The sequence below is a fragment of the Pithys albifrons genome, chromosome 1 (assembly GCF_047495875.1).
Source record: "Pithys albifrons albifrons isolate INPA30051 chromosome 1, PitAlb_v1, whole genome shotgun sequence".
NCBI classification, from domain to species: Eukaryota; Metazoa; Chordata; class Aves; order Passeriformes; family Thamnophilidae; genus Pithys; species Pithys albifrons.
Window position 1 is genome coordinate 6,440,476 of NC_092458.1, and position 27,196 is coordinate 6,467,671.

The window sequence follows — 27,196 nt, forward strand, 5'->3', positions numbered from 1 at the left end:
ACAAAGTCTTTAAAAAACATACTTTCAAAATAAAAAAAAATAAAAAAACCCAACCAAACTGCTGAGTGTAATTCATGTCAAGCGCAAATACTCTTGGCCTGCCCATCTACTTTTTACTATTGCTCCTCTGTGGCTGCCTTGATTACTTGCAATTAGATTATAAAAAGCATGTATTTCAAACTTATTTTCTGAATGTTGTTTGGGTTTTTTATACTCTTACTTCTCCTGGTGTTGCTTTGTTCTTTCAAGCATGCTCTCATTTGCTTTTAAAACCACATAAAACACAAGTTTACCAATATCAAGGACAAACTTTTCTTGATCTAACTGTCCTTGACTCCCCGTGCACAGAGAAGAGTATTTACTATGCATGTTTTTAACATCTCACAGCAATGGAACACCCAGACAACCTGATGAAAAATGCTTGTTAGTGCACTAAGTTAAGAGCTGGTGTTTAGAGCTGGAAATCTAGTCTGAACTGGTTCCTTCCAAACCTTGAACCTCAGAAAAGGTTTTGGAATTTTTAGGTTCTACTAACTCTAAAATATCTTCTCCCTGCAACAGCAGATGAGTGGAATTGTGGCCAAAATGAACAAATGAGCCCACACCAAAGATGGCATGAACCACAGTCACTCCACAAATCATGTTTAATGATCACAGGTTCTTGTGTGCCTGTCAGCACACCAAGAGGCTATCAAGATCCTTTAAGGATCTGCAATTATTTTGTCCAGGTATAGAACCGAGTATTGAATTTGCACTTGTCTGCAGTAGAGGCAATATACATTATTTACAGCAAAGTAGGTGCAGACCTTCACTCGGGCTCGTTCAGCTATGAAATATGATCTAAATATATCTTCATAGGACAGTCAGCTGTGAGTTAAGCCATGAGATAAAGTTTTCATTAAGTCATGCAAATGAATAGTAGAAGCTCCAATCCTAAATCCACACAGCAGATTAATAATTATTTTGGTCAGAGTCAGGATCTATTTTAGACAAGACACCACTTAGCAAAGTGCTGTTTTCTGCTTTTGGGTATCTTTGTGAAACACCTGTGTAGTTTTATTGCACTAAAAGAAGCTCAGGTAGTATTATGAGGACAAAGCAGAGTCAGAAGCCATTATATATATATATTTTATATATATATAGCAAGCATAATTGAATATACACTTCAGAAAATTTCAAGAAACTGGAATATATTACCCACAAAAGATTTTTGTTTTTTTTTTAAAGAAAAGGTATTATCTAGTTTTGAAAGCAATTCTTTGACAGCCATTATAGCAAAGGGGTCTTGCTCTCCAGAGGTTAGTAGCACTAAATGAGGGAGAGTGCTTGTCCACTATTGCAACACCAGAAGGAACAGATTTGGAATTGGCAGCATGTGGCATCCCTTTTCATGCCACCCTCAGGCAAGTATCTACTACATCATCCTTGGAGGGAGCAAGGATAACTATGTCCCAGACCTAGAATGTCCTTGAAATTGTAATAGGAGATAAATCACCCGACAGTTTCTTATTTTGTGTTGCTTTGAATCCCTCAATTTAGGCAATTCCCTTGTGAAATCTGTTTCTTTTTTGCTTGGCATATTGCACCTAAACGAATTAATGACAAAACTCAGAGAGTTCACGGTAGGCTGCAGTTGCAGTATATACCAATGGGATTATTTATACACCACTGGAGTCCAAGCAAGCAAAGGATTGATCTGAAGGAGTAAGACAGACAGACTTCAGAGAATTTCATATCTTAAGGAATGGATACAATCACTGGGAATGTACTTTGAGCTAACACTTCACCATAAATTTAGCCTGTAGTGTGTCCTTCTCCCCGGGCACAGCTCCAGAAGAGAAAAAGTCTCTCTTTGTGCACTCTATTGCTAGTGCAGGCTCAGAATCTACACTCAAGGCCATTACTGACCAACAGCACACAGAAAGAAAACTGTATTTTCTTATTACAGACCCCACAGAAACCTATTTGCAGCAATTAGGACCTGGACTTGCAGAATCTGCCTTGACTACCTTCTTACAACCTACCTACGTTTGGAGCAGTATCACTGGACTGCAGCATCTCTCTGAGGTGGACACTGGTGTCATAAGCCCCAAGAGCACAGGTCTGTGGACAGCTGAGCTCAGGCTGTCAGAGAACAGCAGGGGTGCCCTACATCCATGCATGCTACCCATGGCAAGGTGGGACACCCAGGCTAGATCATGCTCAAGGTGGACTTGGCACCACTGATCACAACACTTTAGAGCCCAGCTGTTCTGATCACAGCCCTTTAAGCCCAGCAACTCAAACAGCTTTCAGTGCCCTTGACTATCCACTTGAGTAGCACATTCTTCAGCTGTTTGCCTTTGAGAATAAGGGGAATTTTTGCTGAAGAAAGAATCAGAGTCACATTTCTCTCCTACTCCACTGAGCTAATACTCCCATTGTATAAGGCTGTACCTGCATGGATTACTTTTAATGTAATTGAAGGTTTCTAGCTTCATTTTATCCATTTTATCATTTGCAGCATCTCCCTGCAGCAAGGTGCTATAAAGCTTGTTAGAATGTATTTAAAACTTGAAGCTTTTTTCCCAATTTTATAGGGACTTTACTGCCACTAATGAATCCATTTACCAACTAATAGATTCACAGTATTACTATACAGATTTTGCAGATGAATACTCCTAAACTCAGTGTAATATTGTTAGTTCACCAAGAAGACACATGCAATCCCATCAATCTGATAGTTCACTAAAACAATGCAGGCCAATAATGGATGATGTAAAGTAAAAACACATGAGCTGACTTGCCATATCATGAGCAAATTTGGAGTTCAAATTTAAATATGAATTCAAGTTTTATAGATTATTCAGTTATATTGCATGATGTTTTTAACAGGGCAAGACCCAGTAAAGTCTTATTCCAAGTTAGTGAATTTAGAATTTCCAGTAGTTAGGTTGGTTTGTTTAAAAAGCAGTTCTGACAGCCCAGTGAATCCTGTATGTAAGTAACAGATAGGGGAGACAGCTGTGCTAAACTCTGTGATATACAGGATAGTCTGCAAATTGTCGTACTGGCAATTCTCAGATGTGTTTAAAAGCTGTAATTTGTTTTTTCAAGTGTCACTGAATGAAATGTAGAGTTTTAAAGGGATAAGATATGAGCAGAAAACTAACTGCTAGTCAGTAGTCAAAGGATATTGTATTCCCATATGGAATTAAATGTGAGGAGAGCCAGGGCACTGGTTAGTTATCGAAAATCAGCACAAAGGGCAGGAGACATTTGTTTAAAATGGCTCCACAGACCTCTGTTTGGACAACTGAATCTCATCCCAGTGATTGCTTTGCATGTTCTGCTTGGCCCCTAGCTGTCAGTGTTGATGGCAGGGGTCTCCTACAAGTTCTCTCTCAGATACAACACAAATGAGAAAACGTATCAGACACAATTGAGCACCACAGACAGCTTTGAACATCTGTATGTTGGTGACAGGGATCAAACTCTGTCATAATGCCTTGAATCCTACACTTAGTTTCAACTTTTCTCCTGTGGACAAAGGGAATAGAAAACAAAAACTGTGTAAGGATAGAAAATACCAGTTTTGTAAGGCACAGTAACTGTACCATGTTCTGCATGAATATAAAGATTAACTTTATGAAGAGTAGTGAGTAAATTCATTAGAGAGGCAAAGGGAAGTGATGATCTTAAAGAGAAGAACTCAGTAACCTCTGCTTCAATTCTTGGCTCAGTTTCTACTTCATCTGACAAGAGGCTCTTTGCTGCTCATGAAAAAGTACTTGGTATTTCTCAACTTCGATGGGGAAACATGAGGAGAAACATGAGGTGGTTTGTGAGGGGCAAAGGAATACTATGTGCTAAGGGACTGGAAGACTTGTGGAAACATCTATTTTCACAAGAAACTTTACTCTTTATTTTCTAAGGGAAAAAACTCACTAGATTCCCCAGAGAGGAAAAAGAAAAAAAAAAAAAGAAAAAAAGCAAGGAAAAGGTGTTCAATTTTATATATTCATAGATAAGAATTTTAGGAAGAAAAGATAAAGAATGGATGTAAGGGTCATGCATCATCTCACCTGTGACCATAATTACATAAAAGAGAAGACTAGTCCTTAGAAAACAGGGAAAACTGAAAATGAGGGCTCACTTAAGAATACTTAAAGCTTACTTAATAACAGGGCTCAGAAAGTGTTGAGTCCAAAACTGTTATGTTCATTAACCTCCTGGAAACTAACGGCACACTTGAAACTACTTCATCAATAACCTTCCAATTAGTGGAGCTCTTAAGGGATGAGAAAGTGTCCCTGCACACCGTCCCCTTGTCCTCCCTGGCCACAGCACCGTGTGCTGTTTGCCAGCATTTCCCTGGCTCCTGGAAAGATAAGAGTTCTCCCTTGCAACTCACAGCATCAGCAAGCTGCCAGCATCAGTATCTGCATGATGCTTCCTGTAAAGAGGATACTTATTGGCTAATATGAGCTCTTATCTGTGGTTTTCTCTATGGATGCTAATTTGAATGCAATTTTTAAATTCTGTTGTAGATTTTATCTCCTTCCTGTAACATGTAATGAAGCTGCTCTCTACAGAGGCCTCTTGACTTTCACTAGAGAACTGCAGTACCAGCACAAATGACTTAGAAGGAGTATGGATATAAAGTTACAGAGATAATATCAACATTAGTTAATTATCCAGTACATCTATTCAAGCTTACACCTCATGAGTGTGTTGTTTATATTTTTCGCAGTTCACTGTAAATCTTTTCATTACTGTTCACAGCCCATAAATGTTACTTTTTTTTAAAATATATTCTAGAGGCATATGTATGGAAAAAAAATTAAACACATCAAATGTCTGATGAACAGTTCCCTTCTTTCCTTAACATATTCAAGGGCCAATATTGCAGTGCTGTAGTGAAATAAAACCTTTTCTTGAACAGAAGTATGCTTTGATCATCACTCGTGTCTATTTTCAGCACATATTTCTTGACTACTCCAGAGTGCATTAAAATAAACTAATCCATTAGGAATGTGTTTTTGGTGTTCCAATTATGATAATTAAAAAGATAGTATTCATGCTGCTTAGATTATATGAAGGGTACTTAGATACAATTTGAGACTCTAAAGGCAATGACACATACCTGTTGTCCTTGTTAAGTACCTATCGAGGGGAAACTGATGAGCAAATGCACAGAAATTTGAAAAATTATCCCAACTAGGATAAAAAAATTAACAGCCATTATAAACACGCTAAGTGGTTAATTTAAGTTACTTTGAATTATGGAAAAAGAGAAAATAAATAAATACAACACCAGGAGTAAACTTTTATAACAATAATAAGATAAATTATATGTACTATATTTTTTAACTCTGCTCTTTGCAAGACAACTTACTTTGATAGAGCTACTTATTTCTCCTTTGGAGATATTCACAGAATTTTTGGTAATTTGAATTATCAATATTTTAGTAATGCAAATGAAATAAAGCAATAACAAACATAAACATGTTTGCACTAAGTACAACAAAATTCAGTACACCTACTCTACACATAAGGTTTGGTGCATACTCACAAATCTAAAATTTTTTTCTAAGTAATGTAATTTCTATTCTCTATTAATTTTGTCTTTTAGTGAAAAAAGACCTTTTCTTCCAAGTAATGGAGCAGTCAAGTGATCAGGTTAAGAACATTAACAGATTGCATGTATATGAACATCACACGGACTTGTATGGAGATTGCGGTGACTTTTTAAGGCTTTTGCCAGTGATACAGACTTACAAAGACAGAAGAATTTGTGATCCTTCCATCAGGAGTGTGTCAGAGACCTTCCTCTGCTCTGAGCACAGAAAAGAGAAGCATCTGCCTGAAGTTCAGAAGTGACCAAGACCATATTTCCTCCACCTCTGCAGGTACCTGATGATTTTTTCCTTTTCAGAATCCATAGATCAAGGCACTGACATTGCTTTTTTATTGAACAAACCCACTGGACACTCTTAGGTTTTCTGGTCTATATCACAGTCTCCTGTAGTCAATTATTGCTGCATCTCTATCAGTACTAGAGGACAGAGTTGCTATCTCTGTATACTTATTCAGGCACACATATTTTTGCTACAGAAAACAGAAGACAGAAAAACTAAAAGTGATTTAGGCTGTCATGTGCAATGGACAGAGCACACACACATAGTCACTGCAACTCAGCTGACACGAGGTAACTCATGGAGCAACTGTAGTTCAAATCTGTGGGAGGCCTAGATTTTCCAGAACAATCCTGCCACTTAAGTCTCCCAGTTGAATTTCCAGGTTTGAACTTCTAATTTTCAGTCACAAACAACACAAATGGTACAGCTATTATCTGAAGCTTGATAGACACATTCCCAAAGAGGCACTTTATAAGGAGGCTCAGTAGTCAGATACTCACTGATCTGGTTGGTAGATGCACTATAAAAAGCATTTACAGTAGTTGGGCTTGTAAACCACCTGCAGAAAGAGCAAAAGAAATCATCTGTCAGTACACTTAGTCATCATCAACAAAGGTAAAAATTAAACTCATTAGAAGGAAGTAAAAATATTAAGGACCTAGACTACATGAAATTTAAGTATTTCTCCATTTCAACATATGTTACCTACACTTTCTAGAACATTGAAATCTATTGTTCATTGACTTTAGGTGTGTACAGTCAATGAATGCTCAACAGGAGTGATTCTTAAACTTTCTATTACCAAATCTGTTTAATTTCTAAGTGAGTATTATGTTTGAGAGCTCTGCCATGCTGATGAACAGAAGTTCACCCAGCAGAGACTGCAACACTGACAGCAGCTGTGAAAACTCTCTTGAGTATCTTTCAACCGTGAGTAGCAAATAGAATTTAAGAATGTTCTTAGTTTAATCTCGTCCATATTGAGTGTGACTTCAACCATGAGTGGAAAATCTCAACCAACTTCAGTAAGATCCAAATTCTCTCAGACAAAACTGAGTTCAGTGAGCCCACAATTTCACATTATTTTATAAGGCAGAACTGAGATAAAAGTAATAAAGATGATGAGAATTAGGGTTGATTCATAATAAATTAGAAGTAATTCTAGTAAATGCCCAAACAGGAACATCCTGATGTCTTTAGCAGTGCATTATTCAGAAGTTTTGTAAAGACACAGGAAAGCAATGAAATTTCTTTGGAAAATTTCATTCAAAGATGGGAGCTGCAAAGCAAAGAGTAAGACAAAGAAAGTTTTATAAGAACATGGAAAATGTGTGATATCAGTGACAAGTGTACATAGTCTGTGTTGTAAAATAACACCTTCAAATAAATGAGTCATCTGTAGACCCTGACTGTTTTTCTGACAACTAATGTCCTCATGTAAACCATATAACAAAGGGGAGAGTTTTAGAATGGCAGCATTTTGTGTTTTATCAATAAATTTAACTGCATCTCTTCTCCAAGTTGAGCAGCTTATTTTACAATGCCTCAACTAGAAAAACTAATCAATGAAGCCAAAAAGAATTATGTCATGTATATCTCGTAACCATCCATCACATTATAGGCTCTAATTGCCACAGATAACTCTGCCTGTTTTGTTTATTATGAGATTGTGAATGGGAGGAGCAGGGGGAGGTTGTTTCCTCCATAATAAGGAGATTAAATGTTCGTGGTAATGTAGTGAGATAATGGGAAATTGAAGGAAGAATGTGTATGGTGAGGGGATAAAGAAAAAACTAGGGGGCTTAATTAACTATATTTCAATTCTGTGTTTGTTCACAGCAGCAATTAGCTGAACAGTTTTGAAGGATGCAAGCTTGCCACTTATGCACTGGGACCTGTTGTCCAGGCTCAGCAGTAGATTTGGAGGACTGTCCTGTTTTTGACAGGGAGAGAAACCATTTTCAAAGGACTCATCTGAAACACTGAACACTTTAATTTAGATTTTACTGTAAGTTTGAACAAGGACACATAGTGTTGTGACTTCCATGGCACCCTGTTGGCTTGTTCTACTTACAACAGCCTTCTCTCAAACAGCAACTTTTAAGCATGAAAAGGCTTCTGGGACAGCAAATCCTCCCTTTTTTCCAAATCCTTCTTAGCTTCTCATTTCCAGTTGGAGGATCAAGGGCTTGAGACAACCAGTGTGCTTTGCTCTCCTCCCCATGCTCTTTGCTGGTGTAGCTCTAGGGGCTTACCACAGCTAGTTGAAGACAGGAACCACCACAAGCAGAGGTCAAAGAGCTCTTTGATAAGCGAAACCTCTCTAACAGGACAAGTTTGCACCCATTTTTATTGAGTGAGGAACTAGTGACACGTACTTGTCACCACAGGAACACCCCACTTTGCCCAAGAGTAATGGTGAGTGCTGTTGACATTTGGTCCACAGTTACCAAGGGAGGACATCAGCCCATGCTCTGGCCATACTGTCATACTGTGAACTCACAGACTTGTAGCTTGGAGACTGGCTACTAAGATATATCACAGCATCCCCATCCTGGGACCGCTTCTGTCTTCATGATCTACTGCCACAACAGCAGAGCTCATCCTGTTTCCTGAACTTAGTATGAGCCAAAGACCAAGAACAGCCTTTACTTTCTGACTGTAAAACTGAACTAAGTTCTTTCTAAATTGCTCTTTCATAACAAGGCCTCAAGAATGACCCTGTATGAAGTTTGCTGGGTTCAGTAGCTAGGAAGAGGAGACTTAGGAGTCATACTGAGGAGTCAAGAAAAACAAGAGTTCTGCAGTAACAAGCAGAGTCCTTGAAAAGACCAAACCTTCAGTGCAGTGACAGATCTTAGCTAATAACACACCAAATTACCACATGAAGATATGTAATAAATATGAAGGTATGTAATAAATAGCTGTCACCATTAAATTTTAAGGTGAAGTAAATTTAGAAATAACTCTCTCATCCCTGCTTGAAGTCAGGTTGCCTGGGCATGGGCTCTAGGTCGGGTTACAATTTCCATGCAATTTATCTAATAACAGAAGGACAGGGAAAAAAAAAAAAAAGACAGGCATAACACATTCCAAGCTCTTATTAATTACAAAGTAAATAAATAAAAAATTCTAGAATTGCTTACACTGTTTTCATTTGCTATAAACATGTGAAAAAGGGACAGCTTTGAGCGATGTCCTGTAGCATTACCTATCAACTACTGCAGCAGTCAAAACCTAGTGCTGCAGAGTCAACAATTTTGAGACTTCTCTTGTAGAAATATACACTGGGATAGCAAGTGGGGCAGGTACTGCCTTGGTTTGGGTTTCTTTAAGCTGCAATTTTCTCCATGATCTCTTCCTTTCTGAGTTAAGAGTGTACTGTGCTACACTGCCAGTCATGAAGAGAGGTGACTGGGAACACTTACATTTATGGGAAAAGCATGTTTATTTCTTTGTTTGTCTGTTTGTTTATTTGTTTATTCATTAATTTATTATTTATTATTGTGCTCTATAACACACAGAGTGAAGTTGCAATTTGTTTTCTCAACTTTTTGAGTTAGAAGAAATCACTCGGTTTGTTGTTCAGTATCTAAAGTAAGACATTTTTAAAAAATCATATAAATAAAGAATATTAACTTGCTAATATGTAACATACAAGCTGGTTAGAAGTGAAAAAGTGTATAAAATTGCTGGAAGCTGGAAAATGTTTTCCTGAGAAAGTACTATAAAAAAATTTCTAAATGGGAGGTAACCTTCAAGGTGACTTTCAAAAGTGTGTTTTCTCTTCTCATTGTTGATCTGTTTTATTCATTTTCCCATGTAGAAATGGAAGATTAGCATCCTAGGCCAGACTGCCATCTGTCTCCCTTAGGGCAGGGCAAGAAACTGGGATGGTTAGACTGGGCCCAGTCTTCAGTGCCACTTCACTGCTTAAAATGACATTCAAAGACCAGGACAAGGCTCCAGGACACTCCTTTCCAGCATCTCCTCTCCAGGGCAGGTCCCACCCACACGATTTCTGAGCTCTCCAGCAGTATCTCTCCAACAGACAGCAGGCTGCCCAGTGCTTTTCATGGCTGCATTTCCCTTTTTTCAGAAGGAGCTTTTCCACTGTCTTTAATGGCACCTCTCAGGGCTGCCCTCCCTTGAGTCAAGCCAAGAGCCAGGGCTTACCAACAAAAGTGTCTGGTCAAGAAAAACATGACTAGGTCCTGGAGGAGATCCAGGAATCCTCTCAAAGAATACCTCCTCTGTGTCTTCTTGTAGGATGACCAGATGTCTACATCCCCAGCACTGAAAGCTGAGTAAAAAATGAATGATTTGGCCCAGTCTAAACATCTCAGGTTATGTCCTGCCTTCAAACAAGGAAGGTGAATCTTAAGGAAGTGGTGCTCAAGAAGTCCTCTGATGCCTTGTTATTTACAAGTATGATATCAGTGTTAAGAAGGACAGGTTCAATCACTGATAAAAAGGTGCATCAGGTGTGTGTTTGTATATACATACACATGTATGTATGAATGTGTAGGGCTCCACAGAGGATAAGCAAATGCAACTAAAACTGTGGCTCTCCTTTATTTCTCCCTTCCATATGGAAATCACTTGCCCCCATACTGCTTTTCACTTCCCTCTTCTCTAGCTGTGTCTCACCTGGGTTATAACTATTGTCTTCACACCTGGTGCTCATCCTCCCACACTGTCCCCTTCCATCCTCACCTTCTCCATTCAAGCTAACCTCACCCCTCTCAAGCTAACCTGTGCTGTTCCGTGCATCACACTCCTCAGCTCCTGCACAAGTCCCTTTTGTTCATCTTTCTGCTGATAACTGAGCACGTTTTTCTTGTTTGATAGAGCCAGCTGTGAAGATGACAGCCATCTCCCGAGCCAGCTGTGAGCATGGTAGCTGACATCCAAAGTGCCAGTAGATCCCCCACCCACAGCCTGAGCAATGCCTCATCTGACTGTCTCCATGCTCCTTTTTCCTGTCAGGCAGGTAACTTTTAGGGACGGAGGGAGCAGAACAGAGAAGAAAGAATTTTGATAATTACTCATTCTAGGTTGTTCTTTTTTCTCTATTTTTTTAGGTTAAAATCCTGTTGAATTTCCAAAATAATGAATTTCTACTTTGACATCCACATTCCTCCTTGTTTGATTAAACCTCTCTGACTTGTATCCCCCAGCTCCTCTGTCCATCCCCTGATAGGGTTTCCCTGGTGCTTTGGGTGAACCATCATTTCAATTTACTGTTGTTGAGAAACATGGACTGTCTACTACAAGAATATAGTGTTTCACTTTTTGAGTGTAGTATTACTTTACTAGCTGGTAACTTTTTTCCTTAAACACCCATTTTCTTATTTATCTTTTTCAGTCCACAACTTTGATGATATTGTAATATCTACCTCTAAATATAAATGCTATGCTAAAAGCTATTAAAGTAAGGAAAAGAAGAAACAAAGCAAATAGAAACAAAATCCCAAGGGTAATTGTCTATTAACACACCAAAAGATCTGTGGTGTTCTATTAAATGTATAAGTTTAGAAAAAAACAAAAACAGGGGGAAAATAGACAGAAAGAAAGAGAAGAAGGGAGAGAGACTGAGAAAGAAAGAAAATAGGAGATGTGAAAGCACCAGAAAGCAGTAGAGTATGATAGTTTAAAAGTCACAAGTGGCTAAAAAGTGGCCAATATTTTTGAGACCATGCCTCAGACTGGTGAGTGGGAGTCTGGTAGTCATTGCTTTATTTTAGCCTCAGTATCCCCCAGCAGTCAGGGTGACACCACTTTCAGAGTCCCTTTCTACCACTGAGCAGTTGCAGAGACAGAATAATCTCCCAGCAGGAAATCTAATTATTCCTCCCCACCAGGGCTCAGGTGGAAATTACCTCAGTCCTGCAGAAAGCAGAGGACATAGTTGTGCTAACAAAGGAAAGGAATTAAAAATCAAACTGGCCAGAATGTGCCCTAAGGAGTGACAAGAAAAGCACAACAAAGGTGATGAGGGGTCTGACTGTAACGTGGTGCTGCAAATGAGAGGGTAAAACAGGCATGTGAAATTGTTCAATGATAGTGGGCAATTGGATAAAACCTTCATTTTCTAAGCATACCCATGCTACAGTTCTCAGACTACAGTCCTTGAGTCAGGGACTATCTACCAGTTAATTTCCTTACAAAGGAGTTTTCCCATCATGCCAAGAATCTACACAGCCTGCATTAGAGCTGCCCCAACGCTGCTCACGAGGAGGAGGTTGCTCATCACCATTGCTATAGAGAAACAAGTGCTACTTCACTGCTTTTGTGGAACTGTTACTCTGAAGAGAATGTACTCTCATGATGTAGCCCTGACATCCAGGAAAATCCCTAAAGTCATACCCTGGGATTAACCAGTGCAATGTCAGAGAAGGCTATGATAAGAAGGTAAAATTCACAACTAAAATTAAGGTATAAATAACTGCTTGAAAATATAGGGCCAAATTACAACACTCTAACCAGGAGTAGCCTGCATCTGTCCTGCTGACATCCTCTACCTGCCTTATGGGCAACCCAGAGCCACCCCTGGAACAAGGTGTGGCTCAGTTTCAGCAGGATTTTGTGGAGTCCTAAAGAAATACTACCACAGTAGCTAAGCAGCAGCACTGATTACAAAGTCTGTGTGTAGAAGGAATAATTTTTAAGTAGAATGATTAGGCTAATTAAGTTCTGCTTAGGTTTTAATCTACATTTTAAGAATTTGATTACCCACCAGTAAAAAAAGAGAGTGATTCTCTCATGTATTTTATGACAGTTTGTGACACAATCTGCACTCTCATGTTTACAAATAAATAAAAATAACATATGTAAATCAAATTATGTTTCATTCTCTATCATTGCTATCAACAGCAGGTAACTAACAATGCTGATTTGTATTACTAATAATAACATTATCTCATTCTTACAAAATTTATTTCATAAATCCCTGCTGTACCATTTCAAACTCTAACTGTGACCAAGAGACATAATCCATTTTTAATTGCGATTCAATTACTCCTTTTTTCATTAAATTAAGTTTAAGCTGCAAGAACATGACTATTGTGCATCCAAAAAGGGATATCTAGAACTTAAAAAAAATCCACAGGAGTTTCTGAATAACAGGGGGTTTACCCATAGGCTTTTTATATCATAATATGTTGCTGTGTATATAATTCTATTGAAACTTAATGTACAATAATATTTTTGTATAAATTAAATAATATAAATTAAAACATTGTCAGAAGAGTATGTAAATTTGCCTTTTGTCTACTCACTCTGTTTTTGGAACTTCTTTTCTAAGCCAGTAGAAATCAGATTGGGCTGCATATTTGCGAGTTTGCAATACATTGCCAAAATAGTCACTTTCTGTAAACTTCAGCTGTATAGATAAAGCACAGACATTTTAAAAGCATGTCCAAAGAAAGAAAAGCTGACATAAGAAGCATAACTTTTATTTTATACAAGATAATCACCTAATTTTTTAGCAATTATGAAAGCAAGTAAAATTTTCACACTTGATAGGAAGAATAAATATTTTATGAGTTTAGTTAAAAAACAGCAGCTGAATGGATCCACACAAGGGTCTGGAACAATGGAAAAGCTCTTCCCTGTGCAGAAGAGTGCTGAAGGAGTCATGAGCATCCAACAATGGATTGCAGACCGCACATTCCTATGGGTATTATTAAGAGAGCTTCTTTTCCAGGAGGAAGTAGGCTTATTCTTATTTTTAAAATTGCATTTTAAAACCACTTCCAACAATGTAATAAAGTCCCCTTTTTCTTTGCTTTACATTTGATAACAAATACTTCATACTCAGTGCCTTCTGAGGGTTCTGTCACTGCTTTATTACTGTTGCTCACATTAAATATTTACACCCATAGGGCTCCATGCTTGCAAATCTAATAGCAATAACACACACACACACAACTAGCCATGCAAGATAAAAGGATAATTAATAGTTTATGAATCTAGATGATATCCCTGTCATCAGTTTAAAACAATCCTAGGATTTAAGAGGAAATTGCACTTCAGATGTAAATCATGGTTTTGAAACCATGATTAACAAGTGTTTTTCACTAGACATGGCCACTCTGCTGGGCAAATGCTCCCTCTCATTGCACTGTCATCACAGCACCATCTCACCTTACACTTTCCACAAACAAGGGCTAGGCTGGTAGAGATGGTTCTTCAAATTGTTCACAATAAATTTGGCCTCAGTTTAGTGTGTGTTTGTGTGCTCGGGCAAAGATAGCTATGTCTCTTGTATTTTACTGCTTCAGGATTGAATCTATGATTCTACTTTGCCTGAGACTTTCAGTAATACAAGTCATCACATGCTTGCTGCAGTTGGAAAATGGTAAAATATATTATTATTAATTCTTTGCCCTGCTGCCTTAGTTAAGCTGAACAGGAAGGAGTCCCTTGACAGTATCTTTGTCCAGCAGGCAGCACAATAGGTCTACACATTGGTTAGGACCTTGGCATAATTATAAGCAACAATCATAAATAAAATTCATAGGCTGGAGAGGCAATATATAGGGCATCATAAATGGTGATATTCTAAGGGAAACTGCTTGTTGTGTTTTAAAATCCTTAGTATCAGGAAGACTCTTTGCACTGAGGCACATTTTACTCCCAGCAAGCCTCATGATCTCATTTAGGCACACCAGCACTGACAATTTAGACATGAGAACTAGCATAGTTAATTAAAAAAATAAAATCAAAGTAACCAGGCAAGCCCAACTCCAGGTGCATGCCAAACAAAAGACAACGTTTGATTTTAGACAGCAGGGAAATAGAGCAAAGAATAACTGCAATATGTAAATGAAGAAAGCTGCAAGTCTGACACTTACTGTTTTGATGTCTTCATTAATGTATGTGTCATTCATTATAAACTGAGGGTAACCAACTTTTGCCATAACTGCTTTTGCCTTTGAAAAAGAAAATGAAAACAAAAAAGTGTTGACAGATAAAACCACGTATCAGTATACAGCTTTTTTTCTCTCGCTGTTTTCATTTTGCATTATTATACTTCCTTGGAGGCATCCTAATTTAACTTCAAATCAACTTGCCTACAAGGTAAACTTGGTGCCACAAATGAGCTCAGCATCACAACGCAGAGGGTCCAGATTCTGTTGTCAGATTATCACAGTGGGTCTGTTGCTGCCTGCAGAGCTTTTGCGTACTTACAGCAATGTGTTTGGGTGCAAAATCTTAACAGCTCATTTTCCCTACCAGTTTTTGTGTTAATCAGATGGTCAAATGCCTGTTTTTACAATGTTTTCCAAAGGATGACAGGAAATGGCCTGTTTTCCAACTGTTACAACAGATTTGATACACAGATGTGAATGAACCTTGGTCCCAGCAAGTGCAGACTGGTGTATTTCCACTGAGGACCACTTCTATTTGCACCTGAGGATGGGAGTATAATTTTCTGAAGGACACTGTGATTTCCCCAAAACTACAGGACAAATCTTTGTTTAGTTCTCCAGTTTTGCCCCTTTACTTTACACTCTTTGCCCTTTTTCTAATGTTAGTAAGGGTGTTAAGATAAGACATTTCACTTTTCATTAACTTCACTTTTTTCCTCTTTTAGTCTTAACTTGATCCCAGCATTTATGCACAATCTGCATAAACGCTCCAGTGTGAAGCAATAGAAGCTGTAGATGAGTATTCCCACTTTGCAAGTCATGCTGTGAGTGTATAAACAGCTTTAGTAATATTCTCACAAAAACACCAGCAGACCACCTTTACACCCAGAATCTCTGTGGAAACAAGTTTCCAGAAGAAAAGCAAAAGGATACAAAAAGATAAGACTACATACCAAGATGTGAAATGTGACAATCCATAAAATAAATTAAAGCCGTGATGGACTAGGGCAGCACTAAGCTTTCCTTTCGCGTGTTTTCAGGACGCTGAATGTAATTTCTCCATTAGTCTTTGGAATTCTCTCTGCCCCTCAAAAAGCACTCCTCTGGAAATTTGTTCTTCAAACTTAGATGTCAATACTCAAATGAATATTGCAAGATATGAAATGAAATAAATTAATTGGCCTTTAAACCAACTGCAGCCATATCAACCCTGCATTCTGCAATCTGTGAGTGGAGCCTGGACCTCTTGGGGGTTTCCCAACTTCCACTTCCCTCTTGCTTCAGGGGGGGGACTGTTCAAGGCAAGATTCCCTTTCCTGCAAAGTTGTATCCTTTCCCTCTTCTTCCCCTCCCTCCACAGTATCTCAATAGAGGAGAGCCTCCTACGACAGCAAGAATTAGAAATGGCAGCTCTGCAACTGTAAGAAGGAAGCTGAGGGAGGACTCCCTCCATTTAACCGAAATAATTCTGCCTTCTCTTTTATTTTTCAAGAAGAAAGGCCTCTTTGCTTCTACAAACTCCTTCAATTTCTCAATCTCATTTCCAACCCATGGTCATGATCCTCCATTTGTGACATCACAATTAATTGTGGTTGAGATAATTAAGATGTCACAAACACTTCAGGTAGGAAATTAGCAGCAGAAGCAGATGATCTCTTATGCAAGAAAGATCCCATTGCCATGCAAATTGCCCTAGTGATAAAAAAAAGCAATGGAAGAAAAATGCTGACTGGGAAATATGAAATGAGCCAAATTAGCTCTCAACAGGATGTTTTCTCAGTTTTCCAGAAGGCTCATCAGTCTTTTGAGGTAATTTAAATGCTAGGGGGAGGGGGAGGAGGGAGGATAAAAACTGGGGAGGGAACACGATTCATCTGCAAGTTTGTATGTAATCAGAAATGTCTAATTTTTTTCCTGGTGGTGGTGTCAGGTTCAACTGACTGAACTTGGCAGAAACTAGAAAATTTCCTTTATCATTTCCCATGTTTAAATCCCAGTTAAAAGTAGTCTTGAAAAACGAAAGAGCAACACTCATCAGTTTTACTTTCTACTGCTTAAAAAGTTTGATGAATCTTGAATGTTCTGCATGAGTTCCAGAGTATCCATCTGAATCACTTACACCTCTCTGTTGAATCTACTTCATTGAACACCATTAGGATTTGAACTAAATGGATTTAGTTTAAAAATTGACTTATAAGATGAAGAATAAACACTTTAAAAACAATTTATAGTGCAACTTTCGACAAAAATCAGCAGTGGTTCTAAAGCAAATGTAAGGATTAACTGTATCAGTCAAATGGCATCTTCCTAATGATTCAGCCAGTACAATGTCGATCAAAAATTGTTGACATTGTTTTGGCACATAAAAGAAGACTTTTTGTTTTGAGCTAGATTACATCCTTCAAAAACACTTTTAATTTGTAGACTGTCTTCCAAATAGAAGCAAATGAAGTCATGCCTCACTGGCTGTAAGTGCACAGGAGTATAAAGCCAGTCTAGATCTGGCACTGCTTCCTTACTGAGAGATGGGTTCTGCCCTTAAGCACATGGTGCTAATTGGTTGTGACCAAAATTATGTCCGTCTCCACCACATGGACATTTTGGGATCTTTGTGAAATCTCTACCACATTCATGTCAATCTCTTCTTCCACAACAGCCCCCAGAGAGCAGCAGCTTGGCACTGCCAAGTTTTGGCCCTTTTAGACCTCATTGCTTAACCAAGCATCTCTAAGGGAGAACGCAGTGCCTCCAGGCTCCTTAAATAGCTGGTCTGACATGGATTGAACTAAAGATCATATGTAATCACATACATAATTCCAAGTAGCCATAAAGTTAATATTTAACTTTTTAAAAATTTTACTTTAGTGACACTTCAAGCCTTTACTTTTTTTCATGGCCCTGCTGCATTAGGAAAGGAAGATGGGGAGAGTTCCTTCAGCCAGACTGCCTCAGGAGAACTGGGCAAACTTGTCAAATGACACATACTCTTGCTTTGTGACATGAGATTGAGATTTCTAAACATGAGAATAAAATAGTTAGACACTACTGAGGTATTTTTATAAAGTCCTAGTAAATAACAGTTTGTCTCAGTGATTTTTGAAAGTAAACTCAAAAGGTAATGTTGCTTCTAGAACTTTGATGCTTTATCAATGTCTACAGCTGTCTGTATTTTTAAGATAGAGTGATAGATAGCTAGAGAAGAGGAAAATGTTGTTTTATTGCATTTGTTACTTTAAACAATATGTGTGGTTTAGAGACCTGAGCAAATAAGACAAAGCTAATGCTGACAGTGAAGGACATGTGGTTCCTGGCTGGGAGAACGGTCTCTGATAGCCAAAGCAAAACACATGAGAGTCATAGTAAGCCTCTGGAGTCCTGGGAATCCCTTCAACTGGGATTTCTCCTGGGGTCTTTGCATCAGATGTAAACCTGTTCAGCTGAGCCAGGCACACAGCCCAATTTATTTACACAACTGACAAGTTAGAAAGTATCATATTGCCAGCACGTCTCTGAATTTTCGTATTGGAAGTCTTGTTTCCATGCCTATCTTTTCTGTTCACTTTTGTACTATTTAACAGTACTTTGAAGACTCCTTATTTATGTAGCACAAGAAAGGAGAAATCTCTTCTACAGCTGGCTTGCTCCTTGATAATGATGTCAGTATTTTTCCCTTGATAAGACTAAAGTATGTTTAAAAGCCCAGCATTGCAGGAGGCATACACATGCATAGAGGGAAGTCAAGTGAAATGTGACAAATGCACAGGAACCAGCCATGTGGCACTTGCACATGAATCCACCATAAACACACCACACAAAATTTTATTGCTTAAAGGCTCATTTAATTCCTTGCACTAATTTGCATATTAAATAGCCATGTGTACAGGAAGAAAAGGGGCAATGGGGTATTTCCCCCAGCTATTGTTAAGCTCTCAGACTACTTTGAGCTGTTGAGTAAATTAAGAAAACTCATCACTGCATGACCCTTCTCCTGCCATTGAAAGCAAGAGGCTCTTGCAGAGGGTGACACAGAGAAGCAGCTCACTTTGGAGTAAGTCAGGATAACTGTTTTCCACCCCAGCAGCCAGAGATAGCAGGCTCTGAAAGAGAGGACCCAGAGTGGGACTACTCCCTCCACCTCTCATCACACATGGAAGATTCCCCACGGACTTCAACACAGCTGGGATTTCATAATCTGTGTACCTTTCTGAGAGCACTGCAAGTCAGTTTACTATGGAAACAAAATAATAAAAGGCCTTTCACTCTTGACTTAACAACTTGCCAGTGTGGGAATGCACATGTGTTTGAATGCTCCAAAATATCCCAATTTCCAGTCTATTCAAATCCTTACTTGACAACGAAGTGTGTGAGCCTTCTGAGAGGTTTTTTTTTTGCCACTCAGTATGATCTGGATATTTTATATGCTAGAAATACTAAGTACAGACATATTCCACTTACCATAAGGAGAAAAAACAAAACAAAACACATATCTCACCCCGACAAAGTTTTATGAGTCTGATACAGATCTTTATATCAACTTGACTCAAAATAACTTTGTGAAGACCATTTTCAAGCTTCTAAATATATAAAAATTAATACAATTACAGTTCACTGAAAAATTAGCATGAAATACATTCTGAAAGCTAAAATAATTCACAGCAAAGTAATGTTCCATTTAATTACAAAGATTAATCCAACCTTTATGTACGTGTCTGGTCTTTTCATTTTTCAATGAAAACAGATGATTCAAGAGCCATCTGGTAAAACTGCTGCATAAATATGACTGCGTCTAACTAGGTTTTATGTATAGAAAAACTAGGAAAATAGAGTGATGAATCTTGGCAAAATACAGAAGTTCCATCACGGGCTAAAGCCCAATCCTACAGATGTCAGGATGAAGTGTCCCACTGACTTGAGTGAGAGATGGACTGGGCTCACCTTAACGATGCATAGGATTTCCTTTGAGAGACCACATGAAATATCAGGGATTTACACATTGTCAGCTACAATCAAAAGTGAAGTGGCAACTCAAATATGAACACTTGGCCTGAAATGACAATTTTTAACAGTACTTGATCCGCAGTGAACTGTCTGTAATCCATAATCCAGAATACAGATAATCATTAAACTATTTCTTTTTAAACCGTGACTTTAACTGCCCTCTTTTATTTGCATGTCACAATAATAGAATAATAGAATGATAGAAACTGTGTAGACATTTCAAGAACTAGTGTTTCATTTAATAATAATTCACATACCACCACCTCACACTGCACCATAACCATCCCCTCTGTATTACAATAATTGTTTTGAATGCTCTAAAATAATTGATTATGAAGACAGGAAATACAGCTATCATTCCACTCTTGTAATAGCTTGAGGCCAGGGGGAAAAAAAAAATAAATGTAGTGACTTAAGTGAATAATGACACCCATCACACACATAAAATTGCTTTCAGTTAAATATACATTGTAGTTTAAAAAGCAGCTGAGTCCATTTAACAGCTTTGTGCTGCCAAATGAAAAACGTGTCCTAGTCCTCACTCTTCTTCCCTATTCCTCTAATTTGTTCATTTTGTCCATACTTCTGCTCATGCTGCCTGCACCCACAGCCTCCAAAGGCTGCCTCAGCTCCTTGCCATATCTTTCTGTTAGACTCACTAACACAGCAGAAATCTAACCAAGTTTTACCCCAGCCAAATTTCCACCAGCACAGGGAGCTGAATCACTTACCCACTACATGGGGAGACCCAGCAAATGCTGGAACTTGCACAAAGAAATTGCTGGGGACACATGATGTGGGAATGTGGAGAAGGGTTATGTGACACACTAGTTACCTCCTCCTCCCAAGCGTCTTTTGAAACCAAAGAGCCACTCAGAGCAAACTTACTGAGAAGAAAATACTACCTAATACACTTAAAAATAGCATACCATACCATACATTATAATCCCAGAAAACAGAAAAGGGACACAACAATTCCTAAGCAAACTGTTCATTGGCATTATATGTTTAGTCTTCATAGCAAGACAATATTATTATATAACTATAAAGATGCAAGCACCTGAAAGTTTAATAGGACTACCATTGACTGAGGAGCCAGAAAAAGCAACAGTGTACATCAGTACCACTCTTTTCTGTCCTAAATCCCTTTTGCTTCTGGCTCTCTGGAATACAGACTCAGTCATTGGTTCAAGCACTGATAGTAAGTAAATATTTACTTATTTACTTATTTATTTGCAATAGAACTGGACTAAGTCACAGAAAGTAGGAAAGTAATGTATTTATTTGAGTTTTACTGATATAAATATATTCATTGATTGTGATATTTTCACAAGCATAACTCCTCAGTTCAATGCAGCAGTACAATCAATAGACCTACACATATTTTCTCCTACCATCTTGGTTCCAGACTCATTCTGCTGCCAGCTATGCTTTAATTTTGCAAAGAAAAAGAATTTCTTTTCCCATTATATTTTAATTCCATTTTCCATTTGTAATCTCTGTATGACAATTACCCTGATTCCGTTATTTAGTACACAAAGTATGTATTCTATATGACAGACATAAATTCTGTCTTTCATGAACAGAACCATAGTTCTGTAAATGAAATACATTTGTTTGTGGCACATAGTAAATATCTTCACCTTTGATTATACAGTATATAAGTACACTTATTCTGCAGACCAGCACAACCAAGTTCCTGGCAGAGGATATGTTTAACACCTTTTAACAACAACATTCTGGTCCAAAGAACCTTGGTCAGTTCTAAGGGTCTTTGGATTCTCAGTGGAGCTATAGTTATACCCACAGACCATAAGAAAGCATGATGCTCAGGTATGCAAAATGACTCAGCTATGGCACCATGGCACCATGCCAGCAGTGACAAGTCTGCTCCAGCATGGATATTTCTGCACTGGATTGTCCTCTGCACGCCCGTGGATCACTTAGGGCATGTGATATGTGTGGACAGCTAGGAGGTCCTCCAGCTGCACTTCAAACAAGCCAGAAGCACATCTTGTGGTCTGAAGGCACAGACTATCACTGGTATCATGCTGGTATATATATGCCCCATGGTACATGCTGCTAAGCTGACTTTGACAGGACTCTAATAGCTTGTGCACTGGAGCTAAGCTTGGACACATACTTAGCACTTCAGACAACCATACCTTCCTCTGCCTTTATTTTCAGGAAACACTCTAGATTTTCCAATACAATTGTCTCTTAAAACAAACAACCAAAGACCTAAAACCAAACAACCTAATACTTCCCCAACTGAAAATTCTCTTTGTGTTTTGAAATTACCTTAGACATCCTTTCTAAACAAATTTTGTACCAGAATCCTAAGGATTTGCAATGGCACAAAGAAAAATCCATCCTTGGCAGGGCTTTGTTGTGTTGATGAGCTGCAGAAATTATTATGTTGCATTTTCCATAGAAACTCCTTAGTGGACTCCTTTCATTGCTCACCCCCAAAGCACCTCATGAGTTGATCCATACTCCCAATTTCATGGCATCTCTTGCTAGAAACACACCCACCTCGCTGCAAAAATCTTTTCTGCTGTTTTTGTGTGAGCTCTGGGCAAGCAGCAGGCTTAACCAAAACCACTGCACTGGCACAAAAAAGTCCCCGGGGCAAAAAACCCAGTGTGCTGAAGAGATGTCTGGCACCAAATACTGAGAGAGGGGCAGCCCTGGAGACAAGGGCAAGCAAACTCACTCCTGTTCACAGCTATATGGGATATGATCTACCACAGTGTTTCTCTTTCACTGTTATGCAAAACTCTGAATAACCTACTCCAGAAAGGAACCACTTCTGGCCTTAGCCCCTGCTTGCATCGGTTCATATTCATTTAACATTTTCAAGGTTAAACAAAGCTTGCAGGGCAATTTTTGTTTATATATATATATATATATAAATGACTAGTACATGAAAAATTCCTTTTTCATTTCTCATTTCACAAGAGAGCTTCAGCTGCAGTTTAGATACAGCTGGGACCAGACATGGCAGAGACACCTTTTAACGCTACTCAAACTGCAATAGTGACTGAGAACATAAACAGAAGCATTGCTCAGGACTTCCATGGTTTATCTCTGAGAAGAAATTCCTTTTGTTTGAACAGGAACACTAACTAGCACTGTATCAGTAATCAGTTGTCCATACCTTATAATACATAGGGGGAAAGCAGATGAATACATAGACAAAAACTTAAGCTCCAGAATATAGTAAAACCAAACACAGGAAATGCTCTGCTTTCTTCTCAAGAGCAAATTCCTCTCCCTTCCAAATATTTACAGATTTTTATTTTTAAATACATTATATCTATGTATTTTCACATTGCTGAAATCACACACATATATATATATACTTAGGCACAGCATGCTGGCTTCTGAAAGGCCACTAAAGGAACACATTCCTGAGTCTGATGACCTCCTTGTGATAAATCTCCTCTAAAAGGAAACTCTACCAATACCAGTGACTGGAGCCATGTAAACATTTCACAACTTTGCTTCAGACCTCCATGACTAGTGCAGTACCTGAGCGAGTTGAAGTGCTGCTAGCTAAGGATGCTGGTCATGGACAGCTCGGTGCCCAAGAATGAGGGTCCATGTCACAGTGCCAGCCCATGGCCCTGCCCTGCTGAAGTTCTTGTCTCTCACTGGCTCAGGTGGCCATATACAGGATATGGAGATTATCACAGCCAGAAAATACACATTTATTGGAAATAGAGAGGGAATGCTAAGCAGATACCTGAGCATGCCCTTGTAGACTTCTCCATACAGAGAATGGGTCTCTCATACCTTAATATCTGTTTTGGCTGAGCTGGGGGACTACATTGTAACTTTACCTCTACATGAGACAGGTTTACTTGTTAAAATGAAAAAGACAATGAAATTTAAAGATGAAACTGTCCAAGACTTACACGGGTGGTGGAGGATCTCTTGCCCTTTGGATAAATTAATCTGTCTTTTAGCATACCAATGCTTTCATGTTGCATTTCTGCCACAAAAGCTTCAGGTTTACCCTGGTCCCTGAGCATCTGCAGGTGTGTCTGTCCATCTGTCTCCCTCCTTCTATTTCAAGCGTTAGATTTGTCTCAAGTGTTTTGATGTCACACACCCATTCTGGCCTTATGGAATCATGGCAGAGTCTGAAAAATGACAGCTGTGAGATCAGGGTTAAATACAATTTCCTCTCCCTTCACCTGTTTTCCACTATCTGTTTGCACGGTGCTCAGGTTATTAATGGAACTGACATCCCTGCACAACTGAGTGAGCAGTAGCAGCAGCCAGATAACAAGGGAGAAGCTGACAGCAGCAATCTAACCCCAGAGATAAGAGATAAGCAAACATGCCATGCCCATTAGTTTCAGCTCTAGCCAATGGAGAAGAACATCTCCTGTGGTTACTGAGCAGGAAAGCCCAATCCTCCTGAGAGGGTTAAATTAAATTCAGGATATGAGAGATTATTCTTTGAGTTCAAAAATTAAAGTGTGCGATGAGAAAGAAATATTTGACTTTAAAAAGGGGGGGAAAAAAGGGTGATGTTAATCTGATGGGAAGTGAAGATCTATTTTTATTTAGAGAAAAGCATGGAACACTTCTACTCTATAAGGAAAGTACTTTACATCCTCTATGTCTTTCAGGTAAAAAAATGTTACTCTAAAAAATGGCATTTTCCAAATGGCTATCTCAGGGATTGTACAGGAGCAGTAACCTCAAAATCCTAACCCAATTCCAAACTAGGTAAGTGGTGTCCCTACCTTTTCTGAATTCCAATACGGTTCAACCTTATGAGGAGACTTGCTCATTGCTCATTACAATGCAACTCCTACAATACAAGCAGGACCTTCAATTTTTGAATCCAGACAGAGACTACCTCAGAGGTCTTTTCCAACCTAGTTGATTACGGGATTCTGTAATTTCAGAACACTCACTTCCCAAAAAGAAAAGCATGGCCAAGGTTCAATTGGCACTCAACTGAAGTACACTTTCCAGTTTAAAAATGACAAGGTTGTTTCAAGAATATCTAAATCAAACTTTCTAGTAAAACCAGCAAATATGGAAGTCAGAAGTCAGCCCTATTGGCTTTTGAATAGGAACGAGGTGTCTAAATGCAATTAGAGCCTTTGGAAATTTCTCCCTCTTTTCTTAGTTCTTCTGAAGTGTCTGGCAGCTCCTGTAAGTGCTCTGAAGCAGTCTTACACTTTGTGAAGTTCTCTGAGATCCTTGAAACAAAGTTATAAAGGCATCTTAAAGGAACTTGCAAAGGGTGTCTTGCGAGATTTAGTCTGAAACTCTTTTACCAAATATTGTTCTGTCAGCCTTGTGATGGCTTTCATTCCAGAAAAAGCCCACTTGAAATAAGGGAGGCACTAAGTCTCGGGGTTGGTTCCTCTGTCATAATTTTGCATTAATTTTCATAGGATGGGTCCACAGATCCCACAAGACACAAAGGGCATTTTTAATTTTTGTAGAGCACCCAGTGACCACTCTCAAGATTGGATGATTTGTCATCTTAGTGCAAAATTAGCATGGCATTGAGCAAGATTAATTTCAGCTCCTGAAGGTGTAGTGCCTGGCCTTTTTTCTGGGCATGCCTCAGATCTTAATGAAATGTTACTTTTCAGAATTGTATCTAGTGCATGTCCTGGATAGGCTATGTGAAAAAAAGCAGGAGTCTCCATTCTGCCAGTATGTATTGCTGTGCCAAGGTTATACAGAAGCAAAAGAGCACAAGAAAAGAACAGGCAATCATGATTCTTTGGTTTCCCCACTGCAAGAACACAGGGGAAGAAGGTGACATTTTCCAGACAAGCAAAAAGAGATGCTTTCTCACACAGAGCACAGCAAGGCAGTGGAACTCATTGCCTGGGGAAGTTGTGGATGACAAAAATGGTTGTGGGTTCAAAAAGTCAATAGACAAACTCACAGCAGGAAAATATGAATAAATACAAAGAGACCACTTCAGGCTCAGGAAGCAATTGAGCTGCAGATTGTCAGAGGCCAAGAAAGGATAGTGGGAATGTATCCCCTTTATGCTTGCCCTGTCCTTAAGTTCATCTCTGAACATCTGCTACTGTTTGGCCACTGTCCGAAGCAGACACAGCGCTCTGGACTGAGCAGTATGGCTGTTATGTTCATAGTGAAATCACCCAAATGTGAAGAGAGAGACATCATGGAGAACTGGGAAGGATGGTAGAGACTCAGATAACTGACTGCAGGGCTGGATATGGCCAGTAAGATCCAGCTGAGAAATGAATGGCTTCAATGGAATAACCCATGGACACCTATCTCTAAACTACCTATACTTTCTTAAATCGGGGCTTATACAGATGGCTCTTGATTTCCTAAGGGCTATTGGCCTAAATTACACTGTGTTATCTGGGGAGGTTTGCAATAGCTCTCTGAAGCAGCAGAACAAACCCTGTGGGCTAAGCAAAGATACCTGTCACTGCCCAAGAGAGCCACTTATAGCTGGGCACCGTCCGTATATTTTCTGGTGCTCCTCTTGACTCAGTGTTCAGACTCCGAGAGTGAAGAAAATAAATGTTGTGTATACAACTTCCTTAGAGAGAAATAAAGCAAAGCAGAAGGAAAGTTCAGTAGGCAAAAAGTGATGCACAGTGACCTTGGGATTTGTGCTCTGTGACCTAAGGAGGTTAATAATGTTACAGAAAAATCTTACTAGAGGAAAAACAAGCTTTTTTGGCTTATCATCCATGTTTTAAAAAATGTACTTCAAAGCAAAAAAAACCCAAACCCACTTCCTAATAGGAAGTTATTCCTTTGTCATAGCATGACAGACCATTTTACAAGAGAATTGCAAACTTTCAAAAAACAGGCTTTTGTGTAAAAGCCTCTTTTTGAAGCCTTCAGTTAAGCACAAAGGGCATTTCAGGAAGGAAAAATAGTGATTAATAAAATAATGGTTCCTGCCCAGGAGTGGGAATAATTTAACACCTGAGGGATAATCTTCCACTGAATTATCCTTTGAAGAACAGCAGCAATAAATTACCATTTTAAAAATGTGAGCCCTCATCACACAAGTTATGTCAGCGGAGTCGCAGTTGTGGGTTCTCCCTTTTCCCTGTGGCCCATCATGCCAAAACACAGCTGTCAATACTGTTTGGCTGCCACAGCTGGCTACAATCTGCATCTGCATTGTAGAGGAAAGAAAAGGCTCTCGTCTCTCTCTCTCCCCACCCCTCATGTGCTGTCCTGCTCAGAGGCTACAAGGTGGCCCAGAGCTTACCAGGTGTCTGGGCAGCCGACCAGCAATCTCGGCTCATCTTTAGTAACTCACAGAACACCTGCTTGAAGACTCTTGCCAGACTCACCCTTGGAGCTGCACTCAATTGACTAATTTCTCTGTTCTTCAAGTGAGTGCAAAATGTAATGACCCTTACAAAATGGAGGCAGTAA

At 38.9% G+C, this 27,196-nt stretch overlaps 1 protein-coding gene across 1 annotated transcript in view; it reads right to left on the reverse strand.

Annotated features, from left to right (window-relative positions):
* Positions 1–27,196, reverse strand: part of PHEX (phosphate regulating endopeptidase X-linked) — a 99,823-nt gene that overhangs the window by 19,757 nt on the left and 52,870 nt on the right. The window contains exons 13-15 of the mRNA XM_071551157.1: positions 14,759–14,836; positions 13,181–13,284; positions 6,401–6,459 (exon numbers count right to left, since the gene is read on the reverse strand). Of these exons, the coding sequence (XP_071407258.1) occupies positions 6,401–6,459; positions 13,181–13,284; positions 14,759–14,836 (241 nt within the window). The remainder of the gene's footprint in view (positions 1–6,400; positions 6,460–13,180; positions 13,285–14,758; positions 14,837–27,196) is intronic.